The sequence below is a fragment of the Girardinichthys multiradiatus genome, chromosome 9 (genome assembly GCF_021462225.1).
Source record: "Girardinichthys multiradiatus isolate DD_20200921_A chromosome 9, DD_fGirMul_XY1, whole genome shotgun sequence".
Lineage (NCBI taxonomy): Eukaryota > Metazoa > Chordata > Actinopteri > Cyprinodontiformes > Goodeidae > Girardinichthys > Girardinichthys multiradiatus.
The window spans coordinates 16,535,905-16,554,787 of record NC_061802.1 but is presented as its reverse complement, the minus strand read 5'-3'; the positions used below and the strand labels follow the sequence as shown (position 1 = coordinate 16,554,787).

Sequence of the window (18,883 nt, the reverse complement as noted above, 5' to 3'; positions counted from 1 at the left end):
CTGATAGAGACTGACCTGTGCGAGGATCCTTATATCCAACAGCAGCAGCTTCTGCTGCTAAGAGTTTATCTCGATCACTTCTGTCCACCACTCCCCTTGCACAGGCCTCTTCTACTGTCAATTTCTGATTGGAGATTGGGTCAGTGATGTGACCTGTGGCGGCCTGGGCCTCAAGAAGTAAATCTGCACTCTCTGGAGGCATAAGCATCTGTTTCTTGGCCTCTGACAATGACATTTTCTCTAAAGATCCAACGGTGACACCAGCAATGGATCCTGTTCCTTTTAGAAATATCTTTTTATCTACAGAAACGTCTGGGACAGTTTTCTCCCCTTTGATCAACTTGTTAAATGTTGGTTTGTCAAGCACACCACACTCCAACAATTGCTGTGCAGAGACTGGCTTTCGCACGCCATCAAACATCAGTTTGGAGGGATCCTTCCTGTCAGCAAGTGGCAGAAGCATCAGACCAGTGTGTGGTTCTATTTTGCATTTCCTCTTTAAAGCACCATAGCTGGCATCACGCTCTGTGTCTGGATCAAGGTAACACTCGGGATTCTGTTTGAGGGCACGACAGAGGTCTTCATCCAAAAGGTTGCGTTTCATAGCAGTTTCTTTAGGGAGGAAAACACTGAGGTTTGGATCAAGAATACCCCCTGCAGATTCCTGGGCCTGCAGCAAGCGCACTCCAGTCTTTTTGTCAATTAATCCCTTCTTTGTTGCCTCAAACACTGATAGAGACTGACCTGTGCGAGGATCCTTATATCCAACAGCAGCAGCTTCTGCTGCTAAGAGTTTATCTCGATCACTTCTGTCCACCACTCCCCTTGCACAGGCCTCTTCTACTGTCAATTTCTGATTGGAGATTGGGTCAGTGATGTGACCTGTGGCAGCCTGGGCTTCAAGAAGTAAATCTGCACTCTCTGGAGGCATAAGCATCTGTTTCTTGGCCTCTGACAATGACATTTTCTCTAAAGATCCAACGGTGACACCAGCAATGGATCCTGTTCCTTTTAGAAATATCTTTTTATCTACAGAAACGTCTGGGACAGTTTTCTCCCCTTTGATCAACTTGTTAAAAGTTGGTTTGTCAAGCACACCACACTCCAACAATTGCTGTGCAGAGACTGGCTTTCGCACGCCATCAAACATCAGTTTGGAGGGATCCTTCCTGTCAGCAAGTGGCAGAAGCATCAGACCAGTGTGTGGTTCTATTTTGCATTTCCTCTTTAAAGCACCATAGCTGGCATCACGCTCTGTGTCTGGATCAAGGTAACACTCGGGATTCTGGTTGAGGGCACGACAGAGGTCTTCATCCAAAAGGTTGCGCTTCATAGCAGTTTCTTTAGGGAGGAAAACACTGAGGTTTGGATCGAGAATACCCCCTGCAGATTCCTGGGCCTGCAGCAAGCGCACTCCAGTCTTTTTGTCAATTAATCCCTTCTTTATTGCCTCAAACACTGATAGAGACTGACCTGTGCGAGGATCCTTATATCCAACAGCAGCAGCTTCTGCTGCTAAGAGTTTATCTCGATCACTTCTGTCCACCACTCCCCTTGCACAGGCCTCTTCTACTGTCAATTTCTGATTGGAGATTGGGTCAGTGATGTGACCTGTGGCGGCCTGGGCCTCAAGAAGTAAATCTGCACTCTCTGGAGGCATAAGCATCTGTTTCTTGGCCTCTGACAATGACATTTTCTCTAAAGATCCAACGGTGACACCAGCAATGGATCCTGTTCCTTTTAGAAATATATTTTTATCTACAGAAACTTCTGGGACAGTTTTCTCCCCTTTGATCAACTTGTTAAATGTTGGTTTGTCAAGCACACCACACTCCAACAATTGCTGTGCAGAGACTGGCTTTCGCACGCCATCAAACATCAGTTTGGAGGGATCCTTCCTGTCAGCAAGTGGCAGAAGCATCAGACCAGTGTGTGGCTCTATTTTGCATTTCCTCTTTAAAGCACCATAGCTGGCATCACGCTCTGTGTCTGGATCAAGGTAACACTCGGGATTCTGGTTGAGGACACGACAGAGGTCTTCATCCAAAAGGTTGCGCTTCATAGCAGTTTCTTTAGGGAGGAAAACACTGAGGTTTGGATCGAGAATACCCCCTGCAGATTCCTGGGCCTGCAGCAAGCGCACTCCAGTCTTTTTGTCAATTAATCCCTTCTTTATTGCCTCAAACACTGATAGAGACTGGCCTGTGCGAGGATCCTTATATCCAACAGCAGCAGCTTCTGCTGCTAAGAGTTTATCTCGATCACTTCTGTCCACCACTCCCCTTGCACAGGCCTCTTCTACTGTCAATTTCTGATTGGAGATTGGGTCAGTGATGTGACCTGTGGCAGCCTGGGCTTCAAGAAGTAAATCTGCACTCTCTGGAGGCATAAGCATCTGTTTCTTGGCCTCTGACAATGACATTTTCTCTAAAGATCCAACGGTGACACCAGCAATGGATCCTGTTCCTTTTAGAAATATCTTTTTATCTACAGAAACTTCTGGGACAGTTTTCTCCCCTTTGATCAACTTGTTAAATGTTGGTTTGTCAAGCACACCACACTCCAACAATTGCTGTGCAGAGACTGGCTTTCGCACGCCATCAAACATCAGTTTGGAGGGATCCTTCCTGTCAGCAAGTGGCAGAAGCATCAGACCAGTGTGTAGTTCTATTTTGCATTTCCTCTTTAAAGCACCATAGCTGGCATCACGCTCTGTGTCTGGATCAAGGTAACACTCGGGATTCTGTTTGAGGGCACGACAGAGGTCTTCATCCAAAAGGTTGCGTTTCATAGCAGTTTCTTTAGGGAGGAAAACACTGAGGTTTGGATCAAGAATACCCCCTGCAGATTCCTGGGCCTGCAGCAAGCGCACTCCAGTCTTTTTGTCAATTAATCCCTTCTTTGTTGCCTCAAACACTGATAGAGACTGACCTGTGCGAGGATCCTTATATCCAACAGCAGCAGCTTCTGCTGCTAAGAGTTTATCTCGATCACTTCTGTCCACCACTCCCCTTGCACAGGCCTCTTCTACTGTCAATTTCTGATTGGAGATTGGGTCAGTGATGTGACCTGTGGCAGCCTGGGCTTCAAGAAGTAAATCTGCACTCTCTGAAGGCATAAGCATCTGTTTCTTGGCCTCTGACAATGACATTTTCTCTAAAGATCCAACGGTGACACCAGCAATGGATCCTGTTCCTTTTAGAAATATCTTTTTATCTACAGAAACTTCTGGGACAGTTTTCTCCCCTTTGATCAACTTGTTAAATGTTGGTTTGTCAAGGACACCACACTCCAACAATTGCTGTGCAGAGACTGGCTTTCGCACGCCATCAAACATCAGTTTGGAGGGATCCTTCCTGTCAGCAAGTGGCAGAAGCATCAGACCAGTGTGTGGTTCTATTTTGCATTTCCTCTTTAAAGCACCATAGCTGGCATCACGCTCTGTGTCTGGATCAAGGTAACACTCGGGATTCTGGTTGAGGGCACGACAGAGGTCTTCATCCAAAAGGTTGCGCTTCATAGCAGTTTCTTTAGGGAGGAAAACACTGAGGTTTGGATCGAGAATACCCCCTGCAGATTCCTGGGCCTGCAGCAAGCGCACTCCAGTCTTTTTGTCAATTAATCCCTTCTTTGTTGCCTCAAACACTGATAGAGACTGACCTGTGCGAGGATCCTTATATCCAACAGCAGCAGCTTCTGCTGCTAAGAGTTTATCTCGATCACTTCTGTCCACCACTCCCCTTGCACAGGCCTCTTCTACTGTCAATTTCTGATTGGAGATTGGGTCAGTGATGTGACCTGTGGCAGCCTGGGCTTCAAGAAGTAAATCTGCACTCTCTGAAGGCATAAGCATCTGTTTCTTGGCCTCTGACAATGACATTTTCTCTAAAGATCCAACGGTGACACCAGCAATGGATCCTGTTCCTTTTAGAAATATCTTTTTATCTACAGAAACTTCTGGGACAGTTTTCTCCCCTTTGATCAACTTGTTAAATGTTGGTTTGTCAAGGACACCACACTCCAACAATTGCTGTGCAGAGACTGGCTTTCGCACGCCATCAAACATCAGTTTGGAGGGATCCTTCCTGTCAGCAAGTGGCAGAAGCATCAGACCAGTGTGTGGTTCTATTTTGCATTTCCTCTTTAAAGCACCATAGCTGGCATCACGCTCTGTGTCTGGATCAAGGTAACACTCGGGATTCTGGTTGAGGGCACGACAGAGGTCTTCATCCAAAAGGTTGCGCTTCATAGCAGTTTCTTTAGGGAGGAAAACACTGAGGTTTGGATCGAGAATACCCCCTGCAGATTCCTGGGCCTGCAGCAAGCGCACTCCAGTCTTTTTGTCAATTAATCCCTTCTTTATTGCCTCAAACAATGATAGAGACTGACCTGTGCGAGGATCCTTATATCCAACAGCAGCAGCTTCTGCTGCTAAGAGTTTATCTCGATCACTTCTGTCCACCACTCCCCTTGCACAGGCCTCTTCTACTGTCAATTTCTGATTGGAGATTGGGTCAGTGATGTGACCTGTGGCAGCCTGGGCTTCAAGAAGTAAATCTGCACTCTCTGGAGGCATAAGCATCTGTTTCTTGGCCTCTGACAATGACATTTTCTCTAAAGATCCAACGGTGACACCAGCAATGGATCCTGTTCCTTTTAGAAATATCTTTTTATCTACAGAAACGTCTGGGACAGTTTTCTCCCCTTTGATCAACTTGTTAAAAGTTGGTTTGTCAAGCACACCACACTCCAACAATTGCTGTGCAGAGACTGGCTTTCGCACGCCATCAAACATCAGTTTGGAGGGATCCTTCCTGTCAGCAAGTGGCAGAAGCATCAGACCAGTGTGTGGTTCTATTTTGCATTTCCTCTTTAAAGCACCATAGTTGGCATCACGCTCTGTGTCTGGATCAAGGTAACACTCGGGATTCTGGTTGAGGGCACGACAGAGGTCTTCATCCAAAAGGTTGCGCTTCATAGCAGTTTCTTTAGGGAGGAAAACACTGAGGTTTGGATCGAGAATACCCCCTGCAGATTCCTGGGCCTGCAGCAAGCGCACTCCAGTCTTTTTGTCAATTAATCCCTTCTTTATTGCCTCAAACACTGAGAGAGACTGACCTGTGCGAGGATCCTTATATCCAACAGCAGCAGCTTCTGCTGCTAAGAGTTTATCTCGATCACTTCTGTCCACCACTCCCCTTGCACAGGCCTCTTCTACTGTCAATTTCTGATTGGAGATTGGGTCAGTGATGTGACCTGTGGCGGCCTGGGCCTCAAGAAGTAAATCTGCACTCTCTGGAGGCATAAGCATCTGTTTCTTGGCCTCTGACAATGACATTTTCTCTAAAGATCCAACGGTGACACCAGCAATGGATCCTGTTCCTTTTAGAAATATCTTCTTATCCCCAGACACCTCTGGAACAGTTTTGTCTCCTGTCATTAACTTTTTCAAAGTCGGTTTGTCCAGGACCTCACAATCAAATAACTGCTTTGCTGTTACAGGCTTTCTTACACCATCAAAGACCAGTTTTGAAGGATCTAACTTTTCAGAGATGGGTAAAAGTAACAAACCTGTATGTGGTTCTATTTTGCAAGTTTCTTTGAGTGCCTGATAGCTGGTATGTTGTTCTGTCTCAGGGTCAATATAATATTCAGGCCTGTGGTATAGGGCTTGACACAAATTTTCATCAAAAAGTTTGCGCTTAATAGCTGTATCTCTTGGTAGAAATACACTAAGATTGGGATCTAGGATTCCTCCAACTGACTCTTGTGCCTGCAGCAGTCGCAACCCAATTTTATCATCTATAAGTCCCTTCTTCATGGCCTGAAAAACTGAGATAACTTTGGGTACGTTAGGATCTTTATAGCCAATTGCTGCAGCTTCTGATGCCAATAGTCTGTCCAGGTCATTAAGGTCCACCAACCCTTTTGCACAAGCCTCTTCAACAGTCAACTTTTTATTAGCCTTTGGGTCAATTATGTGACCTGTAGCTGCCTGAGCCTCTAGTAGCAAATCTGCACATTCATCGGGCAGTAGCATTTGTTGTTTTGCTTCAGTTAAAGACATTTTACGCCGACCACTTACTATAACACCAGCTATGGGCCCAGTACCCTTTAAATTAACGGTTTTGTCCACAGAGACCTCAGGTACTGTTTTCTTTCCATTTTCTAGATCTCTAAAAGTTGGTTTGTCAAGAACACCACAATCAAGCAGATGCTTGGCTGTGACAGGTTTCCGAACACCATCAAATACAAGGTTAGAGGGATCGACTTTCTCAGGAATAGGGAGAAGAAGAAGACCTGTTTGTGGCTCTATTTTACACTTTCGTTTCATTGCCATATAGGTCACATCTTTCTCAGTTTCTGGGTCTAGATAAAGCTCCGGCCTCTGATTCAGAGCATAGGACATGTTATCATCAATAAGATTACGCTCACTGGCAATGTCTCTAGGGAGGAACACACTGAGTATAGGATCTAAGATGCCCCCAACTGACTCCTGGGCTTGTAGAAAACGCAGAGTTGTGTTCTTGTCAGTAAGTCCCTTTTTCATGGCCTGAAATACTGACAGTGGTTTGTTTGTGCCAGGTGCACTGTATCCTACAGTTGCTGCTTCAGCTGCAAGTAACCTTTCTCTGTCCTCGTCATCAATAACTCCTTGATTATATGCTTCTTTCACTGTTAGCTTCTGATTGGTTCTTGGGTCAATTATGTGCCCTGTAGCAGCTTGAGCATCAAGAAGCAGGTCAATGCTATCTGGTGGAAGGAGGTTTTCCCTCTTGGCCTCAGTAAATGTCAGTTTGCAAAGTGGCTTATTGCTTATTGCTGGACCTTTGGGACTTTCAATTATAACCCCAGCTATTGGGCCTGTGCCTTTAAGAGCGACTTTTTTCTCAGCAGACACTTCTGGAACGATCTTATGTCCCTTCACAAGCTGGTTATATGTTGTTTTGTCTAAAACTCCACAGTCAAGTAATTGCTTTGCAGTGACTGGCTTGCGGACTCCATCAAAAACCACAGAGGAGGCATCCATGGTTGGAGGCTCTCTAGTTTGCTTTAGCTCAGTCTCCACGGTCTTTTTAACAGTTGTCACATCTTGCAGTTCTTTTTGAAGAAGTAATAGTCTACTCTTATATTTCTCCTCAGGTTCCCTCAGTTCTTTCATCAATGTCTCTATCTCACTTTTTAAAGATTTCTTTTCCCTTTCGAGAATATCCTTGTCTGTGTCATACTGTCTTATCAAACTTTGTTTGCCGTCACATTGATCCTTCCAATAACTCAAGTCTCTCTTCACCCTGTCATTCTCCTCTTGTAGACGTTGCTTTGTGCGAAACTCTGACTCCAGAGAAAGTTTTATGTGGCTCAGTTCTTCCTCTAGTCTTTGCTTGTGCTCTTTGTCCATTTCCAACCGCTGCAATTTCAGCAACAGAGAATCTCTCTCACTTACAATCTCACTGTACTTGGACTGGAGGGACTGTATCGTTGCATTTGTCTGCAGAAATGAAATAAAACAATGAGAAAAAACGATGACAAAATATTAGTTAATTCAGAAATGTTACAACATAGATAAAATAAATAATTTGTCCATTTTGGTCATAAAATCAGTGACAGTGGTTTGTGTCATAAAGAACAGCACACATACTTGCTTTTTCATTTATTCAGCAAAAACTAACTAGAAGTCTGCTTTCCTTACAAGGAGTCAGGCTTTTCTTTTATTTGTTTATGTGTTCTCTGATTTTTCTTTTATTTTAGTACCTTTTCACTTAGTTTGAGTCCAGTATCTGACCATGTTCAGAGGAATGTGTTTGTTTATTAAGCTACTTCAAAAAATAAAAGGCTCCTGAAGGGTTCTAAACTCAAGGGACAAAGCAGTGTGATACAATGGATGATCTTTGTTGGATTTTACCTATTTCTGTTGTAAATATTTTTCTAGGCTTGACCCTCTTTTACTTTTTGTTTTTTAAAGGCACACTGCAAGGTCTCACACTGGTAGGATACACACTAAACATAAATTGAGTCTTCAAATAAATTGTTGAAAGACCACAGAGCTTGCAGAACTACTTTATGCACTTGACAAAACACATCTACAGTAAGTCCCTGGTTGTAGCCTGAGCTCCTCAGGCAGGGTCCTGCTGGTCATACCACAACCTCAGTTCAGAACACAGGGGGGGAATCAACGATTTCTTATCAGAGCACCATTTGTTTGGAATAATTTGCCCATGAAGATACAATATGCAAACTTACTTTCATTTTTTAAGATGTTTTTAAAGGAAGCTTTTTTCTGTGCCTAAAGGTTTATATGTATTTTGCTTGTTTACTCTGGCTGTGTTATAATTTAGAATTTAAAAAATCCAAAGCAGAAAATGATGTCATTAAATTAAAAAAAGCAAAACTATGCGTGTGTTCTACAATTTGAAGCTGGTTTGCTAAGATTGCAATGTAAACAAAGCAATGCTGAAAATTATCTTTGCTAAATTAAAGAAGTACAAATAAATCTGCCACTGCTACGATCTGACTATTTTCAAGCAAATGATGAAGAAAAACATATTGAAACTACAAAATATTCCAACATCTCTAAATACATAACTATTCTATTAATTTGCAAAACAGCATAGATACACAAAACTTGTGTGCCTTGAATAGTTTAAAAGTGCTCATTTTAAATGCATATCAGTGCTGTTTTGCAGGTTTGGACTATTTTAGGCAGACAATCAAGCTGAAGCAAAGCAGAGGACTGGTTGATTACTCTGGGAAAACAGAATTAAAGACCACAATCATGCATGACTGTACCATGTGGAGAATGATGATAGGCTATTGGCAAAGAGTGAGGCACAGATTTTTTGCATGCAATACATTACATGCAAGATATTTAAACACACAGACGTATGCGTTCAAATAAGTTATTTGGCATCTGGCAGGGGTTCTAAGGGATTTTGCATGCAGGCAAAGGCTAAGGCTACTTAGTGGTTGCTAAGTAGATATTCCAGGAGAGAATTTGAAAAGATGAGACTAGTCCAAGATGAAGAGGCAAGCTTCCATGTACCTCTTTGACCTGCTTTTGTATTTTCCCAGCCTCCAGCTTCAGTTTTTCACGCTCAGAGGAAAGTTCTGACACCAGGTTGCGGTGCTCGGCATTGTTGCGCTCACTCGCTTGCAGCTGTAGTTCCAGGGCAGTAATTTGCGAGGAGAGCTCATCATCAATTTCCTTTTTGGATTTCAAGAGTTCTTCTTGATCCTGTCGCACTGCCCTCAGCTCCACCTCCATCCTCAACTGTTCTTTGGTCTGTGTTTCAATTAACTCCTTAAGCCTCTGTAGCTCAGCAGAGTTATCATTAAGTGCCTTACTCTTCTCCTCAATAGTTTTGTAAAGACCCTCATTTCTGAGGTTTGCCTCCTTCACTCTGGACTGCTCCAGCAGAAGTTGCTGCTTTATGGTTTTCAGCTCTGCACTTAGTTGAGTATTTTGGTGTGAGCAGTTTTGGGTTTGTCTCAAGGTTTTCTCAAGCTCGTCTTTTAGCCGAATGTGCTTTTCTTCACTTTTCTTTTCTGATGTGCTAGCCTGTTCTTGGCTCTGGCGCAATCTAGCGATGGTGCTTGTGTACTCTGTCATGGTCACGGTGGTCTTTTCTAATTCTGCTTCTATCTGCCTTTTCCTGCCTACCTCCTCTTGATGCACTATCCTCAGATTTTCTACCTGGCCTTCAAGGCTATCTCTAACAGCCTGCAGGTCTTTGATGCGTCCCTGCAAATTGATCATGTTATCCTCCACTCTGCATCGCTCCTTGTTCTCTCTTTCCAGTTGTAAACGCATCTGAAGAAGCTCCTCCTCGCACTTCCTCAGTTGGGTTAAAGCCACCAACGAACTGTTCAGCTTCACCTGTAACTGAGCTAAGGACTGCTCAAGCACAATCTTCCCCTCTTCTGTTGTCTTCCTTCTGCGTGTCTCCTCCTCTAAACCGTGAGTAACATAAACCAGTTGGTCATTCTTCACCTGTAGAGTCTTCAAGACTTCAGCCAGCTCTTCTCTATGCTGGTTCCTTTCCTCATCTCTCTGCCTTATTAGCAGCTCCATTTGACTTTCCATTTCTCTCCTCTTGTGCCCATCCTCTATAAGCATAGCCCGCTGATTGCAAGCTTCCTCATCCACCCTCTTCTTGTGCTCTTCAGTCTGGCTGATAAAAGTCCTAAGCCTCCTGAGTTCATCTTCTAGATTCCGCCTCTCTGCGTCCATCCTGTCATATTGTATCTGGAGTTCAGCTGTATCCTCGTCCCTCTGGACTGAAAGCCTCTGGATGTCTGTAAGATTGACTTGGATCTGGGATTCATAGCTGAGCTTTAAGTTATTGATCTCCGTACTGAAATGGGTCCTTACCTTTGACATCTCTTTTTGCAGCTCCATCAACCTTGCTAACTCCTCGGCTAGCTGCCGCCGCATCTGCTCCGTCTCTTGCTCCTTATTTGCCAAACTCTTCTCCACTGCTACTTTGGACCAGCTGACTGTCTCCAGCTCTTGCTGCCTCTTTCTCAGTACTGAGTCGTACTCTTCTTGCTGCTGAGTGTAGCGCTCCTCTGCCAGCTTTGTCTTCCTTTTCTCTTCACCAAGTAGGTACTTGAGATGTTCCACCTCGGTGTTGAGATCAGCCAGCTGGCCCTGAGTGGAGTCTAGGCTGTCCTTGGTGGCACTGCATTGCAGCGCGGTTGTTTGCTTCACCTCCTCCAGTGACAGCAACTGTTCCTGAGACTGTGACAGCTGCAGTTTGAATTGAGCAACAGCCTCTTCCAACGATTTGTTTTTGGCATTGCGCTCTTGCATTTCCTCTCTTAAAAGGCGAAGTTCCTCTTCGAGCAGATCGATCTGGGTGTTGCGCATCTGGGAGTACGACAAAGCAAGAATGACATATAACACATTTAAATGTGGACTTTTGCAGATATTTGATTAATTTTAAAGTAATACTAACAAATAAAATATGACCACAGTACCTTAAGCTCCTCCATGTTTTTGAGCAACTCTCCAAGGTATGTGTAGTAGTCACCAGACAGAGTAAGCAGCTCCATGTAACGAGTTTGAAGGTGTATAGCCTGGAACCAAAGAAAATATTTAGAAGTGACATCTCTTTGTTCACCATGGACCCAAATCTTATGATACTACCTCTTGGTTAAGCTCCATCGTCGGTGACTTAAGCATTGTCCTCTTGATGGGAACGTTGAGCAATGTTTCCAGCCCAGAGGTGTAAGAAGTGAGGTCTGTTTCATAGTCCTGCAAGAAACCCATGCATAAGACCAGAAAACAGACATATTTTATAAGTATGATGCAGGCGTACCTTACTTACCTTGACAGTATTCACACATGTCTCATTGTCTCTCAGCACACTCTCTATTGTCTCCCGCTTCGCTTTGATTTCTGTGTTCAGCGCCTTGAGAAACCAATAAAACATAGGTATCACAGATAAAAATTACATAAAGATTGGCTCTCATTAAAAAAATATGTCAATTAAAAGCAGCAAAGTGATGAACAGAGGACCTTTTGGTTGGTAATGTGCTCTTTTAGTTCTTGAACGCTCTCTATCTTGGTGGCCTGCATGACGTCCTGTTTTTTACGTGTGGCATCAATCCATTCAGTGATAGAAGTGCTGGTTAGCTTGTACTGCTGCAACTGAGGCAGATAAAGCTGCAAGTCCTGCAGTCTGGGCAAGAAGAATGAAACAAAACTTTTACGTTAACATGTATGTATTGCCATATCTTTAAACCAAAAGTATTTACTTTACTTTGATTAAATGTACAAACTAAAGGGAACAAGGTCTACCTGGTGTCAATCTGGGCCTGGATTCGTCTCCAGCGGTCAGACAGCAAGCCCACCTGCTCTGTGAACTTTGACAGCATCAGGTCACATCTGTGGTAGGAGCTGCCCATCTGACTGTTCCAGTGGCTCGCCTTGGACAGCTCTGAATTCATAGAGGTCAGAACATCTGTCTTCTTCCCCAGCTCTGCTTTCATATTCTACATGTTAACAGAAGGCAAGACAAATAAAAAATTGCAATGTTGAATGGGCTTCCGTCAGCAGTTGTAGTTATAGTTATGATGATTAATTTTAAAGAATTAACCAACCACGTAGCACTACATAACACAGCTAGTACTTTCCCAGAACTAAAGGGGATACTAATTAAGAAGTTTGCGTTCTGGAATGTTCTCAGAATTTACCAGGTACTTCTCCTGGTTTGTACCGGGTGCTTTAATTGAAGTTACCAGGTACTTTTATAAAAGTTACAGGTGCAATCCCCGAACTTTTAAGATTGCACCTGTCGTCCTCTAACATTTACGTTCAGAAACCTTCCCAGTGACATTTCAGGAACAATTTCTAAAAGGTGTAGTTACTAGGAACTTAGTGGACACTTTTACAAAACAAACGGATGTTTCCTGGAACTTATTGAGAACTCTAATGGACCTTTACAGAAAACATTCTTAGCACATAATGGCTACTTTCCTTGCTGTTTACTTTCCCATTACTTCTTTGTTAAGTAGGTAAGTAAAGTTTATTTGAAAGGTGCTTAGCCTTTCACAGACAAAATCACACTATAGCGCTATACAGAAAATCAATAAAATAAATATTAAAATGAAATGCCATAAAAAAAGATCAAATTACATCCAATAAACATTCAACTGAAAGCCTGTTTAAACAGGAAGGTTTTTAACTGCTTTTTAAGAGTCCACATAGTCAACTAAACGTTGCTGTAGAGGTAGATTGTTCTAAAGCCTTGGTGCTGTAGACTGGAAGGCTATGTTCCCCTTGGTATTCAGTCTGGTGTGATGAACTAGAAAATGTTGAGCCTCAGAACGAAGACAGCGAGCAGCAGTATATTTTGTAAGCAGATCATAAAAGTAAACTGGGTCCTGGTTGTGCAGTGCTCTGTATGTTAGTGTGAGAATTTTAAAACGAATTGTAAAAATCTATTGGAAGCCATTGGAAAGATTATAAAATGGGGGTAGTGCGAGCTCGCTTGCTGAAGTGTCCAAGTACTCTGGCCACAGGATGTTGTATAGCTTGGAGGCATAAAAGAAATGATTTATCCAAACCAGTAAACAGGACATTCCAATAATCTAATGGTGATAACACAAATGTTTGGATTATTCTTTTGATTTCTGCTGAGAAGAGCATATTTTGCAGTTTAGAAATTTTCCTTCAATGAAAGAAACTGGAACAAGACAAATATGTGAGTCAAAGTTATGCCATCTGCATAAAAGTGATAAGAAATGTCATTAAAAGATTGAATCATGTCAGCTAAAGGAAGCATGTGAAAAGAAAATAACAATGGAGACAGTTTTGGAACGTATGGCGTACTTTCCAGAAGTCACCATTGTCTTTTTAGTGTGTACCATTAGGTTCGAGGAAAGGTCCAAAAGTACATCGAGGTTCTGGGAAAGTACATTATAACTGTATTATATAGAACACAAAATGTATTATTATAAGTCTGTGAATATATAGCATTTCCTAGAATACCTTCAGGGTCTCCATGTATTCATTGACTTCAGCTGAAGATAGAGAAGTGGTGTCTTTTTCTGTCAGTCTTGCTTCATGAACTTTAACTATGTCCTCAGCTCGTGCTATGCTCTCCAGCATGTCTCTTAGAGCCCGTAGCCTAAAGAGAGGTAGAGAGTCATATCACAAGATACAGTAAATTTAAAAACCTGATGTAATGCAAATTATGGTCATTTTCTGACTTTAATAAATTATTTATTTTAAAATATGATTTAATGTCACAACTAAAGTGCATTTAGTCATAGTATTAATAAAAACGGTGTCACATAGCTACAGCAGTCAGGCTTTAACCCCTTCTAACTGAATGATAAACAACACTAAACTCTGTTCTTAACATTACCACAGCTTAATCCATTTAATTTAAAAAATGAGGGGGTGTCCCTCAAGGATTATTATTTGGTCCCTTGACACTTCATGCAATGGGAACATCTTTAATTTCCTTTGCTTAAATGCTAAATGAGTGTTACAGGTTTAAAGCAGGCAACTGTTCAGGTTCAAATTAGGGAACGCAATATGGACTTTTAAGTAAGTAACCTTTTAGTCAATCACCCTATTTGTCTTCTGCCTAACAGCAAACTTGGTAATTATTTTTTTAAATACTAAACACTATTTTCTTTGGAATTACTTTGTTGTTCTACAAGTTTCAAGGTATTTGTAGCTTATATTTAAATACCTCCTCCTCTGATTTTTATTTTTGTTATATATTTTTATGGTATAAGTTCCATTTCATCACTTAAAACAGTTTTTAAGATGTTGCACATGGGTCAGTACTTGACTAACTGATGGTTTTGATGTACAAAATATTTTTTCCAACTAGGGACAACCTTTATTTTTAAGCTTATGACACTTTTCTGTGTATCTTCTATAGAACTTCAGCAGTCAAATTAGGCCAACAGTAACCTAAAAACCTTTTAAGGTTGTGAATTACGTCATGAATTATGCAAGAAGAGACTTAGTTGATCTAGTGGTCTAACACATAAATGTTCCATTAATAAACATCATAAGGCCTCCTGTCTCTGATATGCTTTAATACGATGTTTGGGGTTTGTTTGTGTTAGGTACCTTAGTACATAAGCAGATGAGCTGCTCTCCAGACTGCCCAGTTTCTGGTTGATCACTCCGATCTCACTGCGGAGGAACTGTGCTTTATCCAAGTCATTCATGTTTTCCAGCTCCTTCAGGATACGCTCTCTTAAACGTAGATACTCATCACGCATCAAGTCAACATTATCCTGTACCGACTAAAACAAAAGCAAAAATTAAGTTGTATGAGTGATGTGAAAGAGCTCTTTAATATGTTGTTACTGATTCAAAATGTCTGTTTCTCAGTTTGTGCTTACCTCTAGCTGAGTAATCTTTAGACCACAATCTCGAACACCGTCATCTCCGAAGCAAATATGTACATACTGACTAAGCGAACCCTCAGCAGCATCCATCCTCAGTCTGAGGGCATGCAGCTCCGATAAGAGATGAGATGACAAAGAGAACATAGAGGAGGAGGAAACCTTTCTCTTTTGCTCTGTTTTTGTCACTTTCATCATGTCTTTCTTGATCACCTGCTCCTTCTCCATCACCTCTTTCTTCGCCTGGTTTTTAAGCTCTGTTTGACGTCTTTCTTCCTCCAGCCTCTTGGCTTCCTCTTCTGCTGCAGCTTTTTGTTGCTGTTGTAGTAGTAGTTGCTGCTGTTTTTCTTGTTGCTGTTGTAATATTAATTGTTGCTGTCTGTCTTGCTGCTGTTGTAGCATTAGTAGTTGCTGATTTTCTTGTTGCTGTTGTTGTAGTCGCATTAGTTGTTGCTGTTTTTCTTGTTGCTGTTGTAGTATTAGTTGTTGCTGTTTTTCTTGTTGCTGTTGTTGTAGTAGCATTAGTTGTTGCTGTTTTTCTTGTTGCTGTTGTAGTAGAAGTAGTTGTTGTTGTTTTTGCTGTTCTTGTTGTAGTAGTAGTATTTGGTGTTGTTGTTGTTGTTGCTGAGGTTGTTGTTGTACTATGATCAGTTGCGGCTGAACTTGTTGTTCGGGAACCTGATGTACTTCTATTTGTTTCTGATGTACAACTGTGGAGAAGCAGAACATTTATTAGTCATAGCTTCTGGAATTAAAGGAAGAAAGACTTTTTAAAATATAAAGTTGTGACATAAACATTTTAACAGAGTATACCTAATCAAACTTAAAGATATTTAGTGTTCTCACAATAAGAAAGGTTAGCAATATCAAATAAAATCCAGAGCACAATTTCTAAAATACTCACCATATGTGGGCAGCTCCACTACCAGCTTGTCGTAATGGGCCTGGGCCCCAGTAACCTGGTTTTCAATGCTCCTCTTGTCCTCGTCACCAAACATCTCAGAGCCACTGCTCCTGATTTTGAACTCGTCAAAGTGGGTTTCCAGCTTCTTCATGATTTGACGGTATTCCTCGGGACGCATCTTGGACAACTAAACAGCAAAAACATGTAGACTATGAGTGACTTCCAAACCAGCAAAAAGATAGCAGGAAAAAACACTTAATCTTTTCACTGCACCTGAGACATAGATGCAGATAGATAGGTGGCTTCAGTTGAGGTGGAAGGCTACATAAGTTCCTTGCAACAACATAAATTATGAATGTATAACTATAAGAGTTTAATGTTTTATAACCTCCAAAATCATATCATACCCACTTTTAATATTTAAACATATGCAAACATTAATTAAAGCCTTTCAATTACTGCATAGTAAAAACTCAAAAGTGTAAATGTAATGCTATGTAAAAAACATTAACATTGATTTTTTGCAATTGTTTGTAATAACGTACATTTTGCATGACATGAAAATGTCAAAAATAATAAGAATATTGTCAAGTCAAGATAGAGGATGTTGATAGAATCCAACCAAAGTAGATTCAATGTTAAAATTGAATGAAAACGTGGTTCAACAAAGCAGTTAAATATACTCTCCCTTTAACAGATTTGTTTATTTTTAGTTTAATTGTTTAGGGTGTGTCATATTAAAGATTGAAAATGTTTCATTTATTCATTATTAAATATTCTTATATCTTACCATAGAGATGGTGAGGGAGTTGACATAGTTAATATCCATGAGACAGTAGTGCCAGGCGATGAGACTCTTAACGTTGATGTACAGCTGATTCCAGATTGACATGATGGCTTCGTAATACTGATCATTCCTTTACACAACACAGATACAAAAGAAAACTTTTAACACACGGTGAAAACTTTTCAAATTCTTACTTACAACTTTAAAAATTGTGTGCCCCTGCGGATTGTTTATGTTTCTTACTTGTTGGCGAGGCTGACACTCAGTGGATTAGGAGGTGGTACAATCAGGCACAAGGAAGGTATTAACATGTCGAGCCCCCCTGGGCCAGTTACGTGCCATTTAGTGCGCTGACTGTTGTCTTTCAGGATGGCCTCGTTGTCTTTGAGGATCACCTTCTGCAGGGACAAAGGAAAATATTCTTCTGATTATGAAAACACAGTTGCCTAACTGGGCTCTAGAAGTTTTTGTTTCCATGCAAAATAAACAAATAAAAGCAATCATCACTTTATGTAAAGTCATACCGACATAAGAACCTTTTCTACTTTTTTCCATTTGCATACTATCAAGTCAAGTATAATAAAAGTGACCTGGTCTTGTTTGAAGTCAGTCAGAGCCTTGACGATGATGCCACTGCTGCTCCTCTCCTCTGGGTTTCGGGGTTTCAGCCTTACAATGTTCTTTGACTTGGCGGTCAGGTGTTGCACTTGACTCTTATAGTTTGTGATTGTTTCCTTTTCCAGCTAAATAAAAGAAATAATTATAAATGGGAAACATAGCTGCATTTTCACTTTGCTCTAATGTGATCTCGCTAATCTCCTGCTTGTAAAATGCAAATCCTTTCAATTCAGTTGTGCCACAATGTGACTTCAACTATAGCTTTATATTTAACAAATATACAACAGAAAATAAACATACCTCCAAGCTTTTAAGGAGCTCCTTTAGGTCCTCCAGTGAGGTGTTCTTGTCACAGGTGAAGGTTTTTCGGATTGTCTCGTGTTCCTTTTGCAAAGCCTTGTATGTGTCATTAGCCTCTCTGAAGAACTATTAAAATACATAATACTAGATAAGTATCAAGTAAACACAGTCTAATCACAACCTGTGCTCAGACAATTAAGATATTTCAACGTTTTTAGTACAAATCACTATAGAGATCTTCAATAACTTTTGATTCTGTCAGTAAAATGTGGATGACTGTTTGGTGAACTGAGACATCAACAGAGTCCAACAATGCGATTGGTGCAGTACGTCAAAAATACTAAACCAAGGGATCAACAAAAGTATAGATGGATGCTCTAGACTATTGCTCTTTTGGTTATGATACAGTATATATTTCGTGACTACAGGTAAGGCCTATAACATAGTTGGACTGGCAAATCGCTAAGTTCTTTCTTCTCCAAAACGCATCAGAGCAACACCTACGTTGCTCCAGATGAAGTCGCAACTTGTCTACTCATCCCCCACTCTATCCCACCATCACTTGTAAAAAAGACATCAAGAAACTTCAATTCCTCTGCTTGAGGCAGAGACTGATCATCAACTCCAAGGGAACAGTCCACCTTTTTCTGGTTGATAGCACTTAGGTGGAACGCACATCAGGAATATGGCAGTGTGTCAACTGATGCGTCTCAGTTTGCGCCTTAAACCCATGTTGGATGGGTTGTGCTGACGTGTGCAGGGGCAGAAAAGCCAAGGATATTACAAGCGGCATTCTGAAAAGGTTCGAAAAAGATCACTGTGCGCCGCTTATTGGAGCATCGGCCACCCAACAGACGCAGCCAGTGACAGCCGTTTGATAAAAAAAATAAATAGTGCTCTGTTTTTTGACATGCATCATATGTCACCAGTATGTGTTGCCCTTTAGAGGGACTTTTCTAGCAAGTTATGCACATCTGGGATGTTCACTACAGCTTCAGAGGTATGGACTTCAGCAGTGGGTATTTTTATGAGAAGACTTTGGAAAGGATTGTTTGGAGCTGTGCCATGGAGTTGACCTCATTCTACCAGTGTGGGTTGCTGAATAAAAAATAATACTTAAGTATTTTTGATACATACAGAGACGAGTTGTATTGTTCGGTTTAACGCAAATTATGGTGCAGATTCGACATCTCTCGTCTCCTCGTCTTCCGCTTATCCGGGACCGGGTCGCGGGGGCAGCAGACTCAGCAGAGACGCCCAGACGTCCCTCTCTCCAGACACCTCCTCCAGCTCCTCCAGGGGGAGCCCAAGGCGTTCCCAGGCCAGCCGAGAGACATAGTCCCTCCAGCGTGTCCTGGGCCATCCCCTGGGCCTCCTCCCGGTGGGACGTGCCTGGAACA

At 41.8% G+C, this 18,883-nt stretch overlaps 1 protein-coding gene across 1 annotated transcript in view; it reads right to left on the bottom strand.

Annotated features, from left to right (window-relative positions):
• The window catches only part of LOC124873902 (desmoplakin-like), a 37,396-nt gene that overhangs the window by 9,705 nt on the left and 8,808 nt on the right, over positions 1–18,883 (bottom strand). Inside the window, exons 10-24 of the mRNA XM_047374939.1 lie at positions 17,484–17,609; positions 17,156–17,308; positions 16,809–16,963; positions 16,569–16,695; positions 15,779–15,965; positions 14,872–15,584; positions 14,594–14,772; positions 13,493–13,631; positions 11,801–11,994; positions 11,519–11,681; positions 11,328–11,411; positions 11,147–11,254; positions 10,978–11,076; positions 9,041–10,867; positions 1,127–7,489 (exon numbers count right to left, since the gene is read on the bottom strand). Of these exons, the coding sequence (XP_047230895.1) occupies positions 1,127–7,489; positions 9,041–10,867; positions 10,978–11,076; positions 11,147–11,254; positions 11,328–11,411; positions 11,519–11,681; positions 11,801–11,994; positions 13,493–13,631; positions 14,594–14,772; positions 14,872–15,584; positions 15,779–15,965; positions 16,569–16,695; positions 16,809–16,963; positions 17,156–17,308; positions 17,484–17,609 (10,617 nt within the window). The remainder of the gene's footprint in view (positions 1–1,126; positions 7,490–9,040; positions 10,868–10,977; positions 11,077–11,146; positions 11,255–11,327; positions 11,412–11,518; positions 11,682–11,800; positions 11,995–13,492; positions 13,632–14,593; positions 14,773–14,871; positions 15,585–15,778; positions 15,966–16,568; positions 16,696–16,808; positions 16,964–17,155; positions 17,309–17,483; positions 17,610–18,883) is intronic.